Raw genomic sequence first — 22240 nt, 5'->3', positions numbered from 1 at the left:
GAGAAACAGATGTAACAGATGACTTTCCCTTGGTGCTAAGTGGTTGGATTTTTAGGTTAAACATAGGAAATGCTTGAACATACCCAATTGCAGCTGGGGTCAGGCGAGTATGTAACTGAGGAGTTGTTGATGTTGTTGTCGTCGTCAGAGAGCCATCAGTTCCACTCTTCTCCCAATCAAAAGGGTCACTTTCAATGACTCCAGAAGTTTTCATACTGTTGTCAAACACAGACATGAGAAGCTAAAAATAAAGAAAAGAGTTAATTAATTCTTCTTTCTTTGAATAAGAGAAAGATAAAGTACTCCAGACTCAGTTTCCCCTCAAGACTTTTCTAACATCTGGTTCTCCTTTAAGACTTTATCTGACAATTAATTGTTAAAAAGGTAAGGTTTATCAACAGTGCCATATCACCACTGCCCCCATCTGTGGCTCAGAATGGTGCACTATTTATTTTGAAAATTATGAAATAGCTTTTCGTAATGCTTGGGTAGAGCACTTTAAGCATTGCTACCACTTAACTGCTTTCTGTGTTGGTATGTTTTAACCACTGTGGTAAACCCAGGACAAACAGCTACAAAAGGGGGGTAGTAATTAGTCCCAGGGGATTAAAAGGCCCCTCCCTATCCACTGAGGGGAGAGAACCACTGGGCAATAAGGTTCAGCTGGAAAAGGGGTTGCTAAGGAAGCAATTAGGTTTAGCTGACTCCAACTACTTGGGACCTTTTTAAACACTCCCCTGAGTGGTAGGAGGGGGAGAATGAGGGAGTGAGAGGAGCAGGGAAGCTGCCAGTAGGCTGTTTGCAGCAAGACACCAGACCTTCCCAGCAGGGAGGCTGCACTCGCTCCCCAGAAGGGAAGGAAAACAAGCACAAGGGACTGACTGAGGAGAGGAGTAGCAGGACCCTGTGCCACCTATAAGGATTCACCTTGCCCCAAACCTGAGTCTCCAAGGCTAAAAAAGGACTGAGCCTGCTGAGGCGAACAAGGTATTTTGCCACACCATTTATTTAAAAAAATAATAATCCTAAAAGAATTGAAGTACAAAAAATTTCTAACATTCTAACATTACTCATTAAGCAAAGAGAAACTAGGACTACATTATTTATACAGTAGAGTCGCATCATACGCACATTTAACTTACGCGAATTCAACTACAAGCGCTTGGCAAAAAAAAAGAAAAATAACAATAACTCACAGCGGTGGAGTACTGTACAGGAGTCAATGGGAGAGTGTTCGGGGGTTGATTTATCGCATCTAGACTATATGCGATAAATCGACCCCCACTGGTTCGATCGCTGACCGCCGATCCAGTGAGCATCTCACTGCGCTGAGTGTGATTCTAGTGTTTAAAGATACGTATTTTTCATACAACATGGCCCCTAAACACAAGCCAACTACTTCATCTGGTGCTCAACCAAATAAACAGTGATCTGTTCCAACGCTGAAGGAAAAACTGGCTGTGTTGGGCTTAAGAAACAGTATGTCAGCCTCCAACGTGGCGCGTAAATACGGCCACATCAAATCTAGCATCTGTGCCATCAAGATTCGAGAGAGAGAAATTCGTCAAGCCGTGGCATCAAGTGCTCCAATAACTGCTAAAGTGACGAGCCAGGTGCGTGATAAGACTTTAGTGAAGACTGAAAAGGCATTAAACTTATGGCTGGAACACATGAACCATAAACATGTGCCTATCGATGGCAACACATTGCGAGAAAAGGCTCTTAACCTCTACGCGCTGTTCAAACCTTCTGCCGAAGAGGGACAGCCTTCTGATGAGAAGAAATTCAAAGCCAGCCAAGGTTGGCTTAATAGTTTAGGAACTGCTTCAACCTCAAAAACGTGCAGACTACTGGGGAAGCTGCATCTGCCAATGAAGAGGCAGCAAAAGACTACCCCGAACCATTAAAGAAAATCATAGAAGAAAAGGGCTATCTTCCAGAACAAGTTTTTAATGCTGACGAGACTGGGCTCTTCTAGAAAAAAAATGCCCAACCACACTTACACTTTGAAATCAGAAAGACAAGCCCCTGGCTTCAAAGCAGCTAAAGACTGTGTGACTGTGTTGTTTTGTGGCAATGCGGCTGGGCATTTAATAAAGCCGGGCTTGCTCTACAGGGCTGCAAAGCCCCGTGCCCTAAAAGGCAAGAACAAAAATCTCCTGCCTGGCAATCAAATAAAAAGGCTTGGGTGACGGCAGCATTATTTCTGGATTGGTTCCACAAGTGTTTCATTCCGGAGGTCAAGCGGTACCTCAAAGAGAAACGACTTGACTTTAAAGTGTTGCTGATCATAGACAATGCTCCTGGACATCCTTAGGCACTCCGGTTTGCGCATAATGACTTTGAAGTTGTCTTTCTCCCTTTTTTATTCGTTCATTCTTCCATCTCTCTCTTTTTGACTATACGCGATTTTCGCCTTACACGCTGACTTTAGAACCTAACCCCCGCGTAAGATGCGACTCCACTGTATTACTCTCATCAAGTATTACATTCTTCATTCTCCTTCAGTTCAAGACAAGACATGCAGTCTTGTGGTTTGTGAAAAAAAGCTATGCTTCTTACAGAAAAAAGAAGAAAAGGAGCACATTGGGAGACCTGTATGGGTAGTGCATAGGAAGCCATCAGTATCTGTGAAGAAGTGTGGTCATCAGGAGTCTCTATAGAGGAGTGTGGGAGTTTCAGTAACCATGGGCTTCTGTGGGAATGGGGAGACACATGAGCATACTAGGAATGTCTAAGGGGCTGCAGAAAAATAAAAAAATAATTTCACCGCACATCTGCATTGCCTAAGGATTAAAATTGACAGAGCTACTATTTCTGTTTAGACAACATATTCCATGGTGCATGAACAACACTGTAATACTCATATGGCATAAGCGTCAACGTAAAAAATCTCACTGCTTTGAGACAGCAAATCAGAAATTATGTCTGGGTTTTTTTTGATAACTGAGACATCTTTGGCAGGTTGAAGTGGAATATATTTTTACAGTGTGTGAGCAAATTACACTGTAAATGGATAAGTTTTTAAAAAGTCCTCATACTAGTACTGCTAACTGTGTTGAAGTCATAGACAATGCAGAATTAAGTAGTAAGAAACAAATGAAGAAAAGAAAGTTTGACAAAAATTATACCGATTTTAGTTTTATGGAATTTAGTGATGGACGACTGTATTGCATTGTATGCTTATGAATCCTATCAAATGAAGCAATGAAATTTGCAAAATTGAAATGACACCTCACAACAAGGTACCTGGAGTATGAAGATAAACCCAGAGAACTTTCTTCAATGAAAGAAAGAAGAATACAATAGACAGAAAACTCAAATGCCAAACATAACATCAGTTCCAGAAAACGCTTTGAAAGCATCTTTCTTAACAGCGCTTCGGACTGCAAAGAGTAAAAAATCCCATACCACTGGAGAACAACTGAGTCTTCCAGCTGCTGTAGAAATGTGCAAAGTGATGGTAAGTGAAGATGCAAGGAAGAAACTTAAGGCCACACCACAGTTAGAAGGAAAATTGAAGAGTTTTCAAATTATGTAAAATCCCAACTAATTGAAAAGCTATGTACATGTGAATAGTTTGTAATTCAGCTTGATGAGACTACTGATGCTGGTAATACAGCACAATTACTAGTTTTTGTTCGTTTTATCTGGCTGGGGGAAATTTTGGAGGATTTTCTTTTTGTCAGCTGTTAGCATAAGGACAACAGGTCAGGAAATAGTCAAATTATTGGATAAAGCTGAATTGCTGAATTGGGAGAAGTGCATTGCCAGTGCTATTGGCATGGACAGTGCTACCACTATGACAAACAATAGGAATGGCGGTGTAGCAAGAATACGAGTCATAAACCTACAGTTAATTGTAGTACACGATATGTTGCATCACCAGGACCTTGCATTAAAGAAAATGAAACCTGAATTAAATGATGTGCTAAATGCAGCTGTGACAGTTGTGAATTTTGTGAAGTCCTGGCCTTTGAATTCACACCTTTTTGTAAATCTGTGTCTCGAAATGGGTGCAGGACATAACAAATTATTGTTTCATATGGAGTTGTGTTGGCTATCTCACAGCAGAGTGTTGGAAAGAGTTTTTGAGCTTTGCAAACAGCTGCTATTTTTTCTTTCTAGCACAATCCCAAGATTGTCTCAAATTTTTCTGAACCAATATGGATCACAAAGCTTGCATATCTTGCAGACATTTTTAACTTGTTGAATGCGCTGAACCTGTCCACACAAGGGAGCGATAAAACCATACTTGAGGTGAGTGACAAGTGGAGCATTTCAGAAGAAAGTCAAGATTTGGAAAACCAGACAGAGCCATGGAATCTTAGATACATTTCCGCTACTAACAGAATTTCTGGATACTAACAGCATAACAATTGACTGTGTGAGAGACAGGGCTGTTGCTCATCTTTCAATTCTGGCAGAGTACTTCAGTGTTTACTTTAAAAATGTAAACATGGAGGAATATGATTGGGTTCAGGATGCATTCTCAACTTTTAATATGTGATCTTGCCATTTGAGTGGAAAAACAGAACAGGAGCTGCTCAAAAGGAGCCCACACACTGAAAATTAAGTTTCAGGAACTGACATCTTGCCAGTTTTGGCCAACTGTTGCTGTGTAGAACCCAGTTTTAGTTACAGAAGCAATGAAAGTGTTGCTACTACTCCCAACAAAATATGTTATGTAAAGCATTATTGTCTGCCATGACAGCTATGAAGACAAAGTTCAGGTCCCAACTGGAAGTGAAGAATGATTTATGAATTTGCTTGTCAACCATCACACCAAGGATAGATAGAGTGCAGTAAGAAGCAGGCGCACTCATCTCACTGGTATCTGTAAGTACTCGTATGTTCTTTTTTTTAAAGCATTACTAACAGTACGTGTTTACATGACCGCATATACTCTGTCAATCAGTTTCTCAGTTGGGGGTCCAGAATTAATATTGCATTTGAAAAGGGGTCAGTCAACAAAAAAAGTTTAAGAAGCTCTGTCCTATTGCATTGTCCACTGCTTCATTGCTCAGCTAGCAATGCCAGCCTCCACTGCTCATTTCTGCCACAAACAGCTTCTTGCTTTCTTTCATGCTACTCCCTACACATTAAATGTTCTCTGAACTAATCCATAAGGTCATTTCTCTTTCCTCCTTGAAAGCCCTTCTCAAGACTCACTTCTACTGCAGTGCCTATACAATATCAACTAAATAATGATGGGTGAAGACTGACAGACACTAAGAGACAGCTGATATTTATTCTGATTGTTTTAAAAATCCATATATGTGTACACAAACAACTGCACAAATTGAATGTATTTTATGCTGTCCCTCTGCCATTCCTGTCATAAGTTGTTGATATTTTTAGACAAGGCAGGGACTGTGTCAATTTACATCCTTGTTCAGCGCTCTTGAATAATACAAACCCAATCCTGACTGGGACCTCTAGGTACCATCCTAACTTCATAGAATTGGAAGGGACCTCAAGAGGTCATCTCGTCCAGTCCTCTGCACTCAAGGCAGAGCTAAGTATTATTTAGACCATCCCTGACAGGTGTTTGTCCAGCCTGCTCTTAAAAATCCCCAATGATGGAGATTCCACAACCTCCCTAGGCAATTTATTCCAGTGCTTAACCACTCTGAGTTTGGACGTTAGGTTTGACACTTCCTACCTAAACCGCCCATTGCTTCTTGTCCTGTCCTATCCTCAGAGGTTTAGGAGAACAATTTTTCTCTGTCATCCTTGTAACAACCTTTTATGTACTTGAAAACTGTTATCATGTCCCCTCTCAGTCTTCTCTTCTCCAGATTAAACAAACCCAATTTTTTCAGTCTTCCCTCATAGGTCATGTGTAGCAGGGTGGTCACCCTGCTCTGGCCCAGAAAGGGTTAAAACAGCCCTGGGAGAGGGCTACCTGGGGGAGCCAATAGTAAAAGCAGCCCTGGAGAGGGTTGCAGCTGGGAAAAGGGATTAAGAACAGCTGGGGGAAGCTGACTATGTAGCTGACCACAGGTGTGGCTGTCTTAATTAGGGCCCAGAGTGAGATTCCCCCAGCTTCTGGCCCTTATAAGAGGGCTGTGGGCCAGAAGCTGGGGGAATCTCACTCTAGCCCTGGAGTGGGAAGGGCTAGCTGCCTGAGAAGAAGGTACCTGAAGCGGAGCAGTGCTGGGGAAGGGCAAAGGGAGCTGGGAAGCTCCAGCCTGGTAAACCCCCAGGCTGCAGGCCTTGGTAAAGGCCCAGAAAGGTACTGGGGCTGCAGAGGGGCAGCTTGGGAATAGGCAGAGGCAGCTGGTCCTAACCTCTTGCCAGTGATGAGTGGCCATTACACTACAGTCTGCCCCAGTAAGCGGGGGTAAGATGATGACTGGCAGTAGCCACTGAGGCAAGGTGGGTTTAGCGGGTTCCCCAGGGAGGGAAGACCCAGAGTATGGGGGTACTGCTGGGGCAGAACCCCAGGGTAAAGGGCACCGGGGTCCAGGAGAGACACAGGCCTGCAGAGGGCGCTCCAAAGGCTGGAAAGAGCTAATGCCTGAGATGACCAGCAGGAGGTGCCACGCCAGTGAGTCGTCCCTTCGCTACATCATGTTTTCTAGACCTTTAATCATTTTTGTTGCTCTTCTCTGGTGGACCTTCTCCAATTTGTCCACATCTTTCCTAAAATGTGGTGCCCAGAACTGGACACAATACCCCAGTTGAAGCCTAATCAACGCGGAGTAGAGTGGAAGAATTACTTCTCGTGTCTTGCTTACAATATTGCTAATACATCCCAGAATGATATTTGCTTTTTTTGCAACAGCATTACACTGTTGACTCATATTTAGCTTATGATCCACTATGACCCCCCCAGATCTCTTTCCGCAGTACTCCTTCCTAGGCAGGCATTTCCCATTTTGTATGTGTGCAACTGATTGTTCCTTCCGAAGTGGAGTACTTTGCATTTGTCCTTATTGAATTTCATGCTATTTACTTCAGACCATTTCTCCAGTTTGTCCAGATCATTTTGAATTTTAATCCTAACCTCCAAAGCACTTGCAACCCCTCCCAGCTTGATATCATCCACAAACTTTATAAGTGTACTCTCTATGCCATTATCTAAATCATTGATGAAGATATTGAACAGAATTGGACCCAGAACCAATCCCTGCAGGACCCCACTCGTTATGCCCTTCATTAAATAGGGGACAAAAAAGGCAATAAAAAGAGGTTATATACATACACGAAAAGCAAGAAAAAGACAAGGGAAATGTAAGTCCACTTAATGGGGAAGGACAGCTAATAATGGGTGACGCCAAGAAGGCTGAGCTGTTTAATGCCTTTTTTGCTTCAGTCTTCACTAAAAAGGTTAACAGCGGCAAAATGCTTCCACAATTAATATTAACAACAAACCGGAATAGGGAAAGAACAGATTAAAGAATATTTAGATAAGTTACATATATTCAAGCTGGCAAGATCTGATGAAGTTCATGCTAGGATAGTTAAGGAACTAGCTGAATCAATCTTGGAACAATTAGCAATTATCTTTGAGAACTCAGGGAGGAAGAATAAGGTCCTACAGGAATGGAGAAGGGCAAATATAGTACCTATCTTTAAAATGGGGAACAAAATTGCACCAGGGAATTATAGATCAGTCCGACACACTTCAATACAAATTATTATACAATCTGTTTGTAAGCACCTAAAGGATAACCGGTAATAGCCAATATGGATTTGTCAAGAACAAATCATGCCAAACCAATCTAATTTCCTTCTCTAACAGGGTTAATATCCTTTAAAAAAAAATCAAAAGCACAACTACAACATGAGGAATAAATGACTAGACAGTAGACTGGTGAAAAGGATCTGCGGGTTATAGCGAATCACAAATTGAATATGAGTCAACAATGTAATGCAGTTGCAAAAATGTCTAATATAATTCTGGAGTGTATTAACAGGAGTGTCAAATGTAAGAAATTGGAGATAATTGTTTCACTGTACTCGGCAGCCATGAGGATTCAGTTGAAATACTGTGTACAGTTTTGGGTATGACCCTTTAAAAAAGATGTGGATAAACTGGAGCGAGTCCAGAGGAGAGCAATATAAATGATCGAACGTTTAAAAATCCTGACCTCTGAGGAAAGGTTAAAAAAACTCAGTATGTTTAGTCTTGAGAAAAGAAGACTGAAGGGGGACCTGATAACAATCTTCAAATATATTAAGAGCTGTTATAAAGAGAATGGTGATCAATTGTCCTCCATGTCCACTAAACAAGAAACAATCAGCTTAATCTGCAGCAATGAAGATTTAGGTTAGATATCAGGAAAAGCTTTCTAACAATAAGGATAGTTAAGTACTGGAACAGGTTACCAAGAGAGTTTGTGGAATGTCTATCAAAGATTTTTAAGAACAAGTTAGGTAAACACCTGTTAGGGACGCTCTAGGTATACTTGTTACTGCCTCAGCATGGGGGGGATGGACTAGGTAACCTCTCGAGATTCCTTCCAGTTCTACATTTCTGTGATTCTATAAATAAATAACAACAAAGAACTATGATACAAATCCACATCCCAAAAAGTACTTTTACAACTGACATGAATTCAGATAATCAAGATGTTGAATGGGCATGGAAAGTACAATACACTCTTACCCCTAAAGGTAGGGCCATCCAGTTCATAGTTATGGCACATGGGCAGGGTGGTGTAGGGAAGCTTGCACTGTAGCTGTAAAAATTCTATGAATAATCAAAGGACAGTATACAGAACTGTCTTGGCTTTACCTTGGAACAGGTAAAATCTATAAATGTATCACTTTAATCTCTTATTGAGTTTCTGTGTCTACAACAGGTTGGGCCATTTAAAGAAAGGTGAGGGTGGTGTACATACAGCAGACCTACACCGAAAGAAAGGAAGAAATGCACTGGCAAAAGGGGAACTTGATATCACTTGATATTTCCAGTTCTTATTTAAAATCCTCGATCTTGATTTATCTGTTAATGTTAGCAAGCCAAGTAATCAATACGAATTTTTTTTAAAAAAAGGAGCGGGCATTCTGCTACGTTGCCTGATCAGCAATCTCGATGGTAGATAGAGGAAGTTGGTTTCCAGCAGAAGAAACAGTTTTACTGCCAATAATAGCTAAAAAGTTGCAGTGAGAAAGAAACATGTTTCCCAGACAAAACTCCACAGATATCAACCTAATGAAAAATGCCAACAGCATTGGTCTCCTAGAGACAGACGCAGCAAAGGTATAAGATAAATATAACAGATAAATTGATAAACACATGCAATAACAGAGCTTCAGTTGCTGCTGTTTTCTGCCTTCTTAGTATAAACAGTGATACATTAGCGGCCATCTACTCAGGTTGGCTTTGATTTGTCTGAATATACTCTCTGAAAACAAGAAAACCAACGCACAATTTGTTGATGTTACACATAAATAGTCTCTACTTTGGAACCGCAGATGTGTGAATGTGGAACAGTATGAAAGAAAATTTTTCCAGAGGAAAGCTAATTAGTTTCACATGCCCAAATGTAATTTAATGGTGATGATGAATATTCTTATCTCTAGTCTTCTGGAAGCTGTAATTCCAGAATTAGTTAATATGATGCACTCATTCAGATTCATTCTCTGCAGTTTACGACTCAGCCAGTACGCAGAATATCATTATCTACAAATCAAACAAGTCTATTTGAAAGGCCAGCAGGAAGGGATTTACTGACTCCTAATTAGATCTTGATAGTTTTCCCCCCATTCTAGATTATGAGAGGAGAAAGTGTGTGGAGGGGGCGGGAAGAAGGGGGCGGTTTCTTCTATTGCCATGGAACAAAAAATGGAAATTTACAACAGAGGACAATTATTGTAGTCACACTTATTGTCCTGCACTTTAAACCTGTGAAGGAACCAGGGACTCAATCCTGCTCCTACTCAGGTCTGTCTCAACCCTGATTGTCCATTTCCATGAACTTTATCACTGACTTTCCCAATTCCAATGGCCACACAACTCTGCTAGTTGTTGTTGACGTACTTACAAAAATGTCACGTTTCGTGCCATGACTTCGAATTCCCTCTGAGGAGGTAACAGCCTATGCCATTCCAGTGTGCAATCCAGACCAGTGAGGAGCTCTCTCACCTTTGCCCTGAAACCTGGGGTGCCTCACAATATTTTGCTGCTGTAGCTCCCAATTTGGGCTCCTCAGAAACAGCCAAACAGCATTCAGGTCACGTCCTAAATGTCTGTGTATAACTGCAGCCTGCCAGAACACTCCGGTTTCCATTAACCTTGGTTATCACTTGCAGGATGACCCCAGCACACTCCCAGTCCCAAATTTCCCCCCCAAAACAGGTGTTCTACACTGTCCAGTCCTGTTCTAGACAGTCCAGATATTTTAGGTCCATTGCCCCTTTCAGAGGACCAATATCCAACAGTTTCCTGCTTTAAATGGAGTTACCTACACAATTTAGTTAAAGCACAACACTGGATTTGTTTTGATTAAAGAATAAAACAAGTTTCTTTAACTACAAAGAGATAGGTTTTAAGTGAGTACAAGTATAAGTAAAAAAATGGCTACAAGCAAAATAAAGATGAAATGCTTCCTAGTACTAAAACTTAATAAAACTTTCAAGTTGAAATCCCTTACCACATTTCCAATAACATTGCTGACCAAATTCTCAGGCCAGGATCTGCTCCCATAGTCCAAAGGCTGCTTCTTTTGTCTTCTTAGGTGAATGAGAGATGGATAGGGACAGATACCTTGGGGTGGTTTTGCCCCTCAATTTTACAGTCCAGTCCCCCTTTGAAATGCATTTTCTTGAGGGTTATCCCTATATAATGTTTATTCCTGCTGTGAGGACGGAGACAAGGAGCCTTGCGGTGAAAGAGGTTTCATGCTGTTGCTTGCTAAGATGCAGATCTGTTTGTTCCTAGCCCCTTTCCTTGACAAAGAATGGCCACTTGATAGGTGATTGCCCTCCAACTGACACCTGGCTAGAGGCGTCAGCTTGTCCTTAGTCTCTGAGAAACTGATTTACCCAAACTTTTCTGATAAACACATTTCAGACCTAATTTCAGCATATGTTTATAACTTTACATATATTTTTACTATATATATTTCATCATGAAATTATTGACCAGTGGGTTACAGGGTTGCCAACTTTCTACTCACACAACACCAAACACCCCTGCCCTGCCCCTTCTCCAAGGCCCCACCCCCTGCTCATTCCACCCACCCACCCCCGTCACTCGCTCTCCCCACCCTCACTCATTCATTCATTTTCACCAGGCTGGCTCAGGGGATTGCGGTGCGGGAGGAGGTGAAGGCTCTGGCTGTGGTGGGGCCAGGAATGAAAGGCTTGGAGTGCAGGAGGGGGCTCCAGGCTGGGGGTGGAGCTGAGGGGTTCAGAGTATGGGAAGGGGCTACAGTCTGAGGCAGGGAGTTGGGGTGTGGGAGGGGGTACGGGTTCCGGGGTGGGGCCAGAAATGAGGGATTTAGGGTTCAGGAGGGGGTTCTGGGCTGGGGAAGGGGTTTGGGGTGTGGGGGGAGTGAGGGCTCCAGCTGGGAGTGTGGGCTCTGGTGTGGAGCCGGGAATGAGGGATTTGGGGTGCAGGAGGGAACGCCAGGCTGGAGCTGAGAGGTTCGGAGGGGGCTCTGGGCTGGGGCAGGGGGTTGGGCTGTGGGGGGGTGAGGGCTCTGGCTGGGGGTGCAGACTCTGGGCTGGGGATGAGCCGTTTGGGATAAGGGATGGTTCTCAGGGCTCGGATTGAGGGGGTTGGAGGACAATCAAGGCTGGGGTAGGGGGTTGGGGCTCGGGAGGGGGTCAGGAGTGCAGATTCTGAGCAGAGCTTAGCTCAAGCAGCTCCCAGAGCAGTGGCATGTCCCCCCTCCGGCTCCTATGCAGAGGAGCAGCCAGGCAGGTTTGCGTGCTGTCCCACCTGCAGGCGCCGCTCCCACAGCTCCCATTGACCATGGTTCCTGGCCAATGGGAGCTGCAGAGCTGAAGTTTGGGGCAGGAGCAGCGTGCGGAGCCCCCTGGCCGTCCCTATGCATAGGAGCCAGAGGAGGGACATGCCACTGCTTCCTGGAGCCGCACCAAGCCACAGCAAGCAGGGAGCTTGCCTTAGCTCCATTGCGCTGATGACCGGATTTTTAACAGCCTGACCCGTGCCGCCAGGGTCCCTTTTTGACCGGGCGTTCTGGTAAAAAAACCGGACACCTAGCAATCCTAGTGGGTTATTATTTTTCAAATGATACCTCACAAGGGATATTTTGTACAAAGATTATTAAAATAGTGTGTAGGGTGTGGATGCAGGGGTTCACTCCGTCATATATCCCAACTGTTTTTTAACTATGTCTTCCAATTCCATGGTCAACTATCTAACATCGCATCTCATTGAGGATCACAGTTATTTCGTATTTCTGGCAAGAGTTGTTCAAGCTCCTTGTGATGGGGTGACTAATACACACACACACCCTGCAAGTTTTAATGCAGGCCAGATGAGCCAATTAACCCATTAGGCGCCTGATTAAGGAGGCTCAGCTGGACAGGAATAGGCAGGGCCTATGAAGCCAAGGGGCTGAAAGGAGAAGAGGTGGCTGGGAAAAGGCAGACACTCCTAGGAGAAAGGGAGGAGTGAGCTGGAACTGCAGTCACTCCCCAGGAAGAGGGAGGAGGCTTTGGGAACTCGTAGGTCCAGGAAGAAAAGGGCAACCAGTGGTAGGAAGAAGCCCCAGGATAGAGCAGTGAGGGCAGAGAGAGAAGGCCAAGGCTGCTGAGCTGAGAGTCTCTGGTCTGGGACCTGGAGAAGAGGGCGGGTCCGGGTTCCCCTACCAGTCACTGGGCAAGTAGCACAGAGGAAGTGAGCAAGAGTACTGCCTATGACTACTGAGGGGTTAATCTTCCCCAGAAGGGGGGAACATGGATAATAACACAGCCAGAGGGCTGAGCCATGAAGAAGACATTATGGTTCCTGAGGCTGCGAGAGGAGCTGCAGGTGGACAGAGTGATGGTGTGCAAATAGCGGACGGGAGCATTGGCCTCAAGCTAATCCCCAGAGTATCAGAAGGAGGCGCCAGTCCAGCAGTGAGTGGTGCACCCCATGACACTCCTGAATGTGGATCTACATGTCTCCTCATCTTATCACTCCAAGATTGATGGACAGATGGAATGAGTGAACCAAATTCTTGAGCAATACTTCTGTTGCTTTATCAGTTACCACCAGAATGACTGGGTTTCGTTTCTCTCTCTTGCCAAATTAGTGTACAATAACTCCAACCACAGATCAACCCACCAGCGTCCTTTCTACACCAACTACAGTTTCCTCCACCTGTCCATGCCACAAGTCTCCCACATACTTGCAGCATCCAATGTATCTGAACACCTGCACTGCATCCAGGAGGAGTTCAAAGCCCACTGTGACAAAGTTCCTCCTCTACCTTGGTGGGTCTTGCGCTTATTGGCGGATTTGCTTGCCTTGGAGCTTCATGACAGCCCTCAGCTTGGCCGTTTTTCTGAACCCACAGTCCAGGTCGACTCCTCCTGTGTCTGACAAGGAGTTGGGAGGTTTGGGGGGAACCTGGGCCCGCCCTCTACTCCAGGTTCCAGCCCAGGGCCCTGTGGAATGCAACTATCTAGAGTACCTTCTGAAACAGCTGTGCAACAGCTACAACTCCCTGGGCTACTTCCCCATGGCCTCCTCCCAACACCTTCTTTATCCTCACCATAGGACCTTCTTCCTGGTGTCTGATAATGCTTGTACTCCTCAGTCCTCCAACAGTATGCATTCTCACTCTCAGCTCCTAGCACCTCTTGCTCCCAGCTCCTTACACGCGCACCACAAACTGAAGTGAGCTCCTTTTTAAACCCAGGTGCCCTGATTAGCCTGCCTTAATTGATTCTAGCAGCTTCTTGATTGGCTGCAGGTGTTCTAATCAGCCTGTCTGTCTTAATTGTCCCCAGAAGGTTCCTGATTGTTCTGGACCCTTCCCTGTTAAGGAGCCGGAATCGTTCTTCACTCGCTCCTGAGCTATTTGCTTTCCTTTCTTTCCTAAAGCCCCCCGGCCCGGATTTTTCACACTTTTCCTTTTGCTTAGTTTCCCCCCCCGCGTTTGGGCCGGACGCTTTGTTTTTTTGGTTTCGTTTTTTCCCGTTTTTTTGAGCTGCGTCAGTGTGCTGGCCGGTCGCCAGCACCCCCCCCCCCCGATGCCTGCTTTTGGACTTTGCTCCTTGCTTACTTGAAACCCCCGGAGGAGGGGGGGAGGACTGCCAACCTGCTGTCCGGAGAGGGGAGTGGACCCCCCCCAGACCCAGCTGTTTTGCTTTTTGCCTGGACTTTTTCCGAGAGCCTTGGGACAGAGCCAACAGCTGTAGCAGACGCCAGAGGCCGGAGAACTCCCGGGCAGCTATGAATCATCGTGGAGAGAGGCCGTAAGACTGAGGGATTTCTTTTGAATTTCTACCCTCGGGGGGGGGAGTTGACTGCATTTCAGCTGCGCCTGCGGCGGCACAGGGGTGTAGCAGGGAGCTACCCCCAGATCCATCGGTGCCCCCAACCCCCCCCACCACTATTACAACTATCACGGCCCCCGCTGCTTCGTCCCTGCTGGCAATCTGCCATCTGCCTTCGGATCCAGCTGTTTGCTTTGGACTTTGCCTTTTGGACCAGGCATAATAACCAACCAAGCGAGACTCTTTGGACACTTGTGGTGGGTTGTCCTCCCCCCACCCCCCCCCCCGGATTGTTTACCCCATAGCCTACCCCTACTACCGGACCCCGATTTTTGCCCCCCCCCCTCCCAGTGTTTCCCTGTCTCTCCCTGCTTACAATGGCAGAGAAGGAGGGACGCAAGGCCCCTCCACCGAAATTGGTTGCCCCTTCCCCATCTACCCTCCTGCCCACCCCTCAAGATTTCCCCACCGCCTCCATTGTTAGAACCCCTGCCACCGCCCCCGCTGGGGCATCGGCAGTGGGAGGCACCGGGGCGATTACTACTGCTGCTTTGGTTCCTGCCCCACTAGATTCTAGGAACGCCCCCCCAGTTAGACGGAAAAATCGAAGCGGGCCAAAAGGGAAGGGCCCCGCTAATGCCGCTGGACCCTCCGTGGCAGAGGCCGCCCCCACCACAGTGGCCTCGTCATCGATCGCGGCAAGCCTCCCAGCTGTTCCCTCCACCAGCTCTGCGACCATCCCTCCCCCGGCCCCCAGGACGTATGCCCGGGTGGCGACAGGCCCCCCCTCACCTGCCGCCTCCTCATCTCGCCCTCCCACTGCCTCCGCTGCCATTACCAGTAGTCGGGGCCCTCTTCCCGCCCTGACCAGGAAGCACGGTGTTCGTTGCCTCTTAGTACCCGCCTCGCCCCACGTGGAGGCATACGTGCAGGCGTTGGCGAAAGTGGTAGGACCCATGGCCATTGTGGCGGCCTCCAAGATGTATGGGAAGGTCGTTCTCTTTCTGGCCTCGGAGACTGCCGCCCAGGAGGCGGTGGAGAAGGGCCTAGTGGTGGGGGGGGTGTTTCTCCCCCTAGAACCGCTAGAAGATCTGGGCGTTCGCTTCGTCCTCACCTCCGTTCCTCCCTTTTTACCTAATGTTGCCCTGTTACCTGCTCTTTCTGCCCTGGGGAAGCTTGTTTCTGTTATTAGCCCTCTCCCGTTAGGCTGCAAGGACCCCGCCCTCCGTCACGTCCTATCGTTCCGCCGGCAAGTGCAGATTTTACTGCCGGCGGGGGTGCGTGACGGAGAGGCGCTCGAGGGGTCCTTCCTAGTTCCCTACCAGGGAGCCCGCTATAGGGTCTTTTATTCCACCGGAGAGGCCCGGTGCTACCTCTGCCGCTCGGCAGGGCATGTCCGCAGGGACTGCCCTTTGGCCCGGGGGAGAGGGGCACCTGAGACCCCCGAGACCCGGCGGGATATCGGCCCTGTTGTTGCCGACACCCCTGGCCACCCGGCACCCGACACCACCCCCCCTCCCACCCGATCCACCGCTGCCCCCGTCCGGGCCCAAGAGGCACCCCTCCAACAACGCCCGGGCGACCACGGGAGTCCCACTCTTGCCGTAACCACCTCGGCAGAGCCTATGGAGGGGGGTGTGGCAAAGCTTTTACCGGGTGCAGGAGAGGGCTCGCCCCAAGGAGAACCCCCCGCCCCTAATGCTGCCTTACCGCTACCCCCCCAAACCCCTGAACCTCTGCCTCCGCGCCCCGCTCCGTCCCCTGCTACTCAACCCCCGGACGACGCCATGGAGGGCTGGACTGTAGTCCAGGGGAAGCGAGGCAAGCGGAGGGCTCGAGCCCCGCTGCATTCATCTGACGCGGAAGCCCCCCGGAAGACCAGGAAGGGAGGTACCGACCCTGAGCCTCCCGCCTCGGCCACGAGTGAGATCCATTCGCTGGTGTCGGGAGGTGAAGATAGACCAGCATTGGAGGGTGGAATTCCCCCTCCGCGGGGGACCCTCCCCTCCGAAGCCCCGGGGGAAGCCCCTTCTAACCAGATACCACCTGAACTCCCAACGAACCCCGACGTGACCGCCGAGGCGGGCCCTAGCGGAGAGGCCCCTGGGGTGGTGGGAGTTGGCCTCTCCTCTGTGTACGCAGAGATTGAAGCCCTGGATTTGACCCCGGTCACCCAGGGAGGGGATGATTTACTGCCGGCCGGCCTCGATTTGGGCAATCTCACCCCAGGCCCCCTCTCCCCATGCCCTTTCCCCCTGACTGCCTTTCCGGGTGAGCACCCCACGGAAAGTGGTTTACCGCCTGGGGCCATGGCTGCCACGACCACCCCGGAGCCAGTACCTAGCATTCCTCGGAGCCCCCTCCCTTGCCCCTTCACCCCCGACCCTGCTCGGGAGGCGCCTTCTTTTCGCTGTGCGCCTCCTGAAGCCCAGGGCCTTACCTCTGCCCCTGCCCCCACCCCTATTCCGGTTCAGTCTCCCTCCTCCTGCAAGGCTACCGCCGCCCCTGGGGTTATTTCTTTTCCGCCTTTTGCAGATTCCCCCCAGGGAGCAGTCTTTATGTTTTCTAGTTGCGACTCCCCAGGAGTTGCACCTTTCCCCCTGCCATCCCCGTCCGCCCCAAGGCACGAGATGGAGTTAATAACTCCAGCCTGTCAGACACCCCGTCGGCGGTCCGCACCCTGCCTACCCGCCTTAGCGGACCACGAAGCTGCATCAAAAGCCCCACCAGGGACTGCTCTGGGAGTTGTAACCCTACCCCCCCATGAGCTGCAGCATGCATTACGGGAGTTCTTGAAACGATGCCGTGGTGCCCGCGATAGGGCACAGCTGGCTCTCCAGCAATGGGGGGACTTTGATCGACTCCTTCGGGCCGCGAGAGCCCTTATGAGGGAGGGTAGAGGGCAAGGGAGGGGCGGTGCCGCGGCCTACGAGCGGGCCCGCAGCTTCCGGAAAGAGTTACTTACTCACGGGATGGGACACGGGTTGCTACGCGACCCGCCGGGGGCCACGAGTACCCCCACCCCTGAGAACTCCCCACCCCCCCAGCCCTCCGCATGACACCTCTCATCATTGTAACCCTGAACACCAGGGGCTGTAGGATGGCTCTCCGCAGGTCCCAGGTGCTCTCCTACCTTCGGGAGGGGAGGTACTCTGTGGTTTTCCTGCAGGAGACCCACACGGACCCAACCGCCGAGGATAGGTGGCGGCTGGAATGGGGGGACGGGGTATACTTTAGCCACTGCACGGCTTGGCAAGCTGGAGTGGCGACCCTGTTCTCCCCCACCCTGCGGCCCGAGGTGCTCGGAGTCACTGAGGCCGTGCCGGGCCACTTGTTGCACCTCCGAGTTCGTTTGGAGGGGCTCGTGGTCAATTTTGTTAATATCTATGCCCCGCAAGTGAGCTCACAGCGGCCGCAATTTTACCAGCAGGTGTCCGAATTTCTCGACACCCTGGATTCACACGAGTGCCTGATCCTGGGAGGGGACTTTAACACCACCCTCGAGGAACGGGACCGCTCGGGGGCCGAGCCGAGCCCGGCCGCCGCGACCATTCTTCGAGACATAGTCGATTATCACTCCCTAGTGGACGTCTGGCGTGACCATCACCCAGATGATACTTCCACGTTTACCTTCGTTCGGGTGGAGGCCCGTCGGTCGCACCGCTCTCGGTTAGACCGTATTTATCTATCCCGTCTCCATCTTTCACAGGCCCACTCCTCCACCATTCGGCCGGCCCCTTTTTCCGACCATCATTTGGTTGCCGTCACGGTCTCCCTCCGTGCAGAGGGACCGGGGCCGGCTTACTGGCACTTTAATAACAGCCTGTTGGAGGACGAGAGCTTTGTGATGTCCTTCCGGGAGTTTTGGCTGGCCTGGCGGGAGCAGTGGCGTGCCTTTCCCTCGGTGCGGCGCTGGTGGGATTTAGGGAAGGTGCGCGCCAAGCTCTTCTGCCGCAACTACACTCGGGGCACCAGCCGACGGAGAAATGCGGCGATAGAGCAGTTGGAACGGGAGGTCTTAGAGCTGGAGAGGCGCCTGGCCGCCAGCCCCGGGGACCCGTCCCTCTGCGGAGCGTGCCGGGAGAAGCGGGAGGAGCTTCGAGCCCTCGAGGACCACCGGGCCCGAGGTGCCTTTGTCCGGTCCCGCATCCGCCTCCTTCAGGAGATGGATCGCGGCTCCCGCTTCTTCTACGCCCTGGAGAAAACGAGGGGGGCCAAAAAACACGTCACCTGCCTTCTAGCGGAAGACGGCACCCCCCTCACGGATCCGGAGGAGATGTGTGGGAGGGCCCGTGACTTCTACGCAAACCTTTTCTCCCCGGATCCGACCGATCCTGGCGCTTGCGGGGTGCTCTGGGAGGAACTCCCCACGGTCAGCGTGGGCGACCGAGACCGGCTAGAGCTGCCTCTCACCCTGGCCGAGTTCTCGGAAGCCCTCCGTCGCATGCCCACCAATAAATCTCCGGGCATGGACGGGCTGACCGTGGAGTTTTACCGCGCGTTCTGGGACATCCTTGGCCCAGACCTAGTCACTGTCTGGGCTGAGTCCTTGCAGGGCGGGGTCCTCCCTCTCTCGTGCAGACGAGCGGTGCTCGCCTTGCTGCCGAAGAAGGGGGACCTCCGCGACTTACGAAACTGGCGTCCCCTCTCACTCCTTAGCACGGATTATAAAATCGTAGCGAAAGCAATCTCGCTGCGGCTAGGGTCCGTGATGGCGGACGTGATTCACCCAGACCAGACCTATACTGTCCCGGGTCGCAGCATTTTTGACAACCTCTTTTTAGTCCGAGACCTTTTGGAACTCGGGCGGAGAGACGGTCTGTCGTTCGCCCTCCTGTCTCTCGATCAGGAGAAAGCGTTCGATAGGGTAGATCATGGGTACCTCCTGAGCACCCTGCGAGCGTTTGGATTCGGACCTCAGTTTGTGAGTTTTCTCCGGGTGCTGTACGCCTCCGCGGAGTGTCTGGTTAGGCTCAACTGGACCCTGACCGAACCGGTCAGCTTCGGGCGAGGGGTGCGGCAGGGGTGTCCCCTCTCAGGCCAGCTGTACGCTCTGGCGATCGAGCCTTTCCTCTGTCTCCTCCGCAGGAGGTTGACGGGGTTGGTGCTGCGGGAGCCGGAGCTGCGGCTGGTCCTGTCGGCGTACGCCGATGACGTCCTCCTCGTGGTCCAGGACCCGGGCGACTTGGCGCGAGTGGAGGCATGCCAAGCCATCTTTTCGGCAGCCTCCTCCGCCCGAGTCAACTGGGTCAAGAGCTCTGGCTTGGCGGTGGGGGGCTGGCGGCAGGTAAGCCCCCTCCCACCCGCGCTTCAGACCATCCGGTGGAGTGCCGGCCCTCTGCTCTATCTCGGCGTTTATCTTTCTGCCACGCACCCTTCTCCGCCGGAGAACTGGCAAAATTTGGAAGGCGGCGTGATTGAGCGGATCAGGAAATGGACGAGGCTACTCCGATGTCTCTCCCTTCGGGGGAGAGCACTGGTGCTTAACCAACTAGTCCTGTCCACGCTCTGGTACCGGCTCAACACCCTAGCCCCGGCCCCGGGTTTCCTGTCCCACCTCCGGAGATTGATTCTGGAGTTCTTTTGGTCAGGATTGCACTGGGCCCCTGTCGGGGTTCTCCACTTGCCCCTGAAGGAAGGAGGGCAGGGCCTGAAGTGTCTGTACACTCAGGTCCGCGTTTTCCGCCTCCAGGCCCTGCAGAGGCTCCTTTATAGTGCAGGTAGTTCGCCGTGGAGCATATTGGCGCATGCCTTTTTACGCCGCTTCCATGGGCTCCGCTATGACCGACAGCTCTTTTATCTTTGTCCGAGAGGTTTTCCGCGAGACCTCTCCGGGCTGCCGGATTTCTACCAGGACCTCCTCCGGGCCTGGAAACTGTTTTCAACGACCAGGTCCGTGGCGGCCATCGTGGGGGCAGATCTCCTCACGGAGCCCCTGCTTCACAACCCCCAACTTTGTGTGCAGGCGGCGGAGTCCCGCACGGTGCGCCAGAGGTTGGTCCTGGCGGGAGTTACGAGGGTCGGGGACCTCCTGGACTACGACCGGGGGGACTGGCTGGATCCCCTGACGCTCGCTCGACGCATGGGGCTCTCCAGCCTTCGCACCCCCCGGCGCGTGCTTCAGGAGGTGGAGGCCGCTCTGACCCCCGCCGCTCGGGCTTATGTTAGCCGAGCCTTGTGTGAGGGCGCGCCCCGCCCATCCCTTACCCCAGGCCCGCCGGACCTTTCCATCGGGCCCCTACTCTGTCGATCCCAACACACCCCTCATCCTTTCACTGCGAGCCGGCTGCATGAACTGCAACCGGTCGGTTTTCAAGTTGCATCACGGAAATATCTATATACACTCACGCTCCATACCCTTCATGCCCGCACCCTGGTGTCCCGCCCCGATACAAAGTGGCGAGATCTCTTACCACCTTTGGAGGGTGAGCAACCTCGGTGGGCCAGCCTGTACTCCACCTTGGTCCCGAGGCCCGTCGGGGACATCAGTTGGCGGCTCCTTCACGGGGCTGTGAGCACGGGCGTGTTTTTGACACGTTTTACCTCCCTTCCGGAGACTTGCCCTTTTTGCAACGTGAGGGAAACCCTGGCGCACGTCTATTTAGAGTGTGCCAGATTGCAGCCTCTTTTTCGGCTCCTCACAAATATTCTTTTGCGCTTTTGGCTTCATTTTTCTCCCCACCTCTTTATCTATACACTCCCCATCCGTGGCCCCACCAAGTCGCGGGATCTCCTGGTTAGCCTCCTCCTAGCCTTGGCTAAAACAGCCATTTATAAGACCAGAGAGCGGAGGTTGGCTCATGAGGCGTCCTGCGATTGTGAGGCCGTTTTCCGACTCTCAGTACATTCACGTATCCGGGCGGAGTTCCTCTGGGCAGCGTCCACCGACTCCCTTGACACCTTCGAGGAGCGGTGGGCGCTGTCCGGGGTTCTCTGCTCGGTGACCCCGTCCGGTTCCCTCCATCTGACCCTCTGATTGAGGGAAAGAGCGAGAGCCGCCAGTCACAGCCGTTAGTTGCTGTGAATACCATCATTACTGTTTTCTAGGAGGGGTCCTATAATACATGGGTGTACCCCCCTCCCTCCCAACCACCCACCCCGCAGCCGTGCCCATCTTGTCGGGCACTCTCAGGAGAGGGAGGGTCGGTGACCCTGGGCGCGGCGCTAGGTAACTCGAGAGGGTGGAAGACCACGAGTGTCGAGGAAGCCCCCCCGCTCTAGGCCACCAGGTAACTCAGGAGGGTGGAAGACCACGAGTGTCGAGGAAGCCCCCCCGCTCTGGGCCTGGGCTAACCTGAACACCTCTCCCTCCTGAAAGCTGTTGTGTTATACCTTTTGATTGCGTTGTTTTGTTGCTAAGTTTTTTTTTTATCCCTTTGTATTCTTTGTAACTGTTACAAATAAATTTCCTTTCTGTTTCAAAAAAAAAAAAAAAAAAAAAAAAAAAAAAAAAAACCTTCCCTGTTACCTTACTGAGGGAAAAGGGACCTACTTAACCTGGGGCTAATATATCTGCCTTCTATTACTCTCCTGTAGCCATCCGGCCCGACACTGTCACACTACCTAGAATTGGCCAAAAGAGATTACAAATGGTTTGCATACCTCTGTTTGCAGGGAACCCCTCACATCACAGTTGTAGATAAAATATGGCTCTCAACACAGCACCATGGCTCTACCACACCTTCACAAAAGCTAGATTACTGATACAGTGGCCCATTGCAGGTCATCCAGCAGATCAACACTGTAGCCTTCAAACTATCTTAGCATCAAACTACCAAACTTCACAAAAGTACCTTATGGCCATTAAAATAGCTCTACAGTGGGACAG

General features: G+C 50.3%; 1 protein-coding gene across 2 annotated transcripts in view; it reads right to left on the bottom strand.

Moving 5' to 3' along the window:
* TTBK2 (tau tubulin kinase 2) overlaps positions 1-22240 on the bottom strand; it is a 216241-nt gene that overhangs the window by 45307 nt on the left and 148694 nt on the right. For both annotated transcript variants that reach the window (XM_084629924.1, XM_084629925.1), the window contains exon 10: positions 84-241. In XM_084629924.1, coding sequence (XP_084486050.1) covers positions 84-241 — 158 coding nt within the window. The remainder of the gene's footprint in view (positions 1-83; positions 242-22240) is intronic.

The sequence above is a fragment of the Lepidochelys olivacea genome (genome assembly GCF_965140295.1).
Source record: "Lepidochelys olivacea isolate rLepOli2 genome assembly, chromosome: 6".
Lineage (NCBI taxonomy): Eukaryota > Metazoa > Chordata > Testudines > Cheloniidae > Lepidochelys > Lepidochelys olivacea.
The sequence above is the reverse complement of the archived record's forward strand: the minus strand, read 5'-3'. Positions and strand labels throughout refer to the sequence as shown.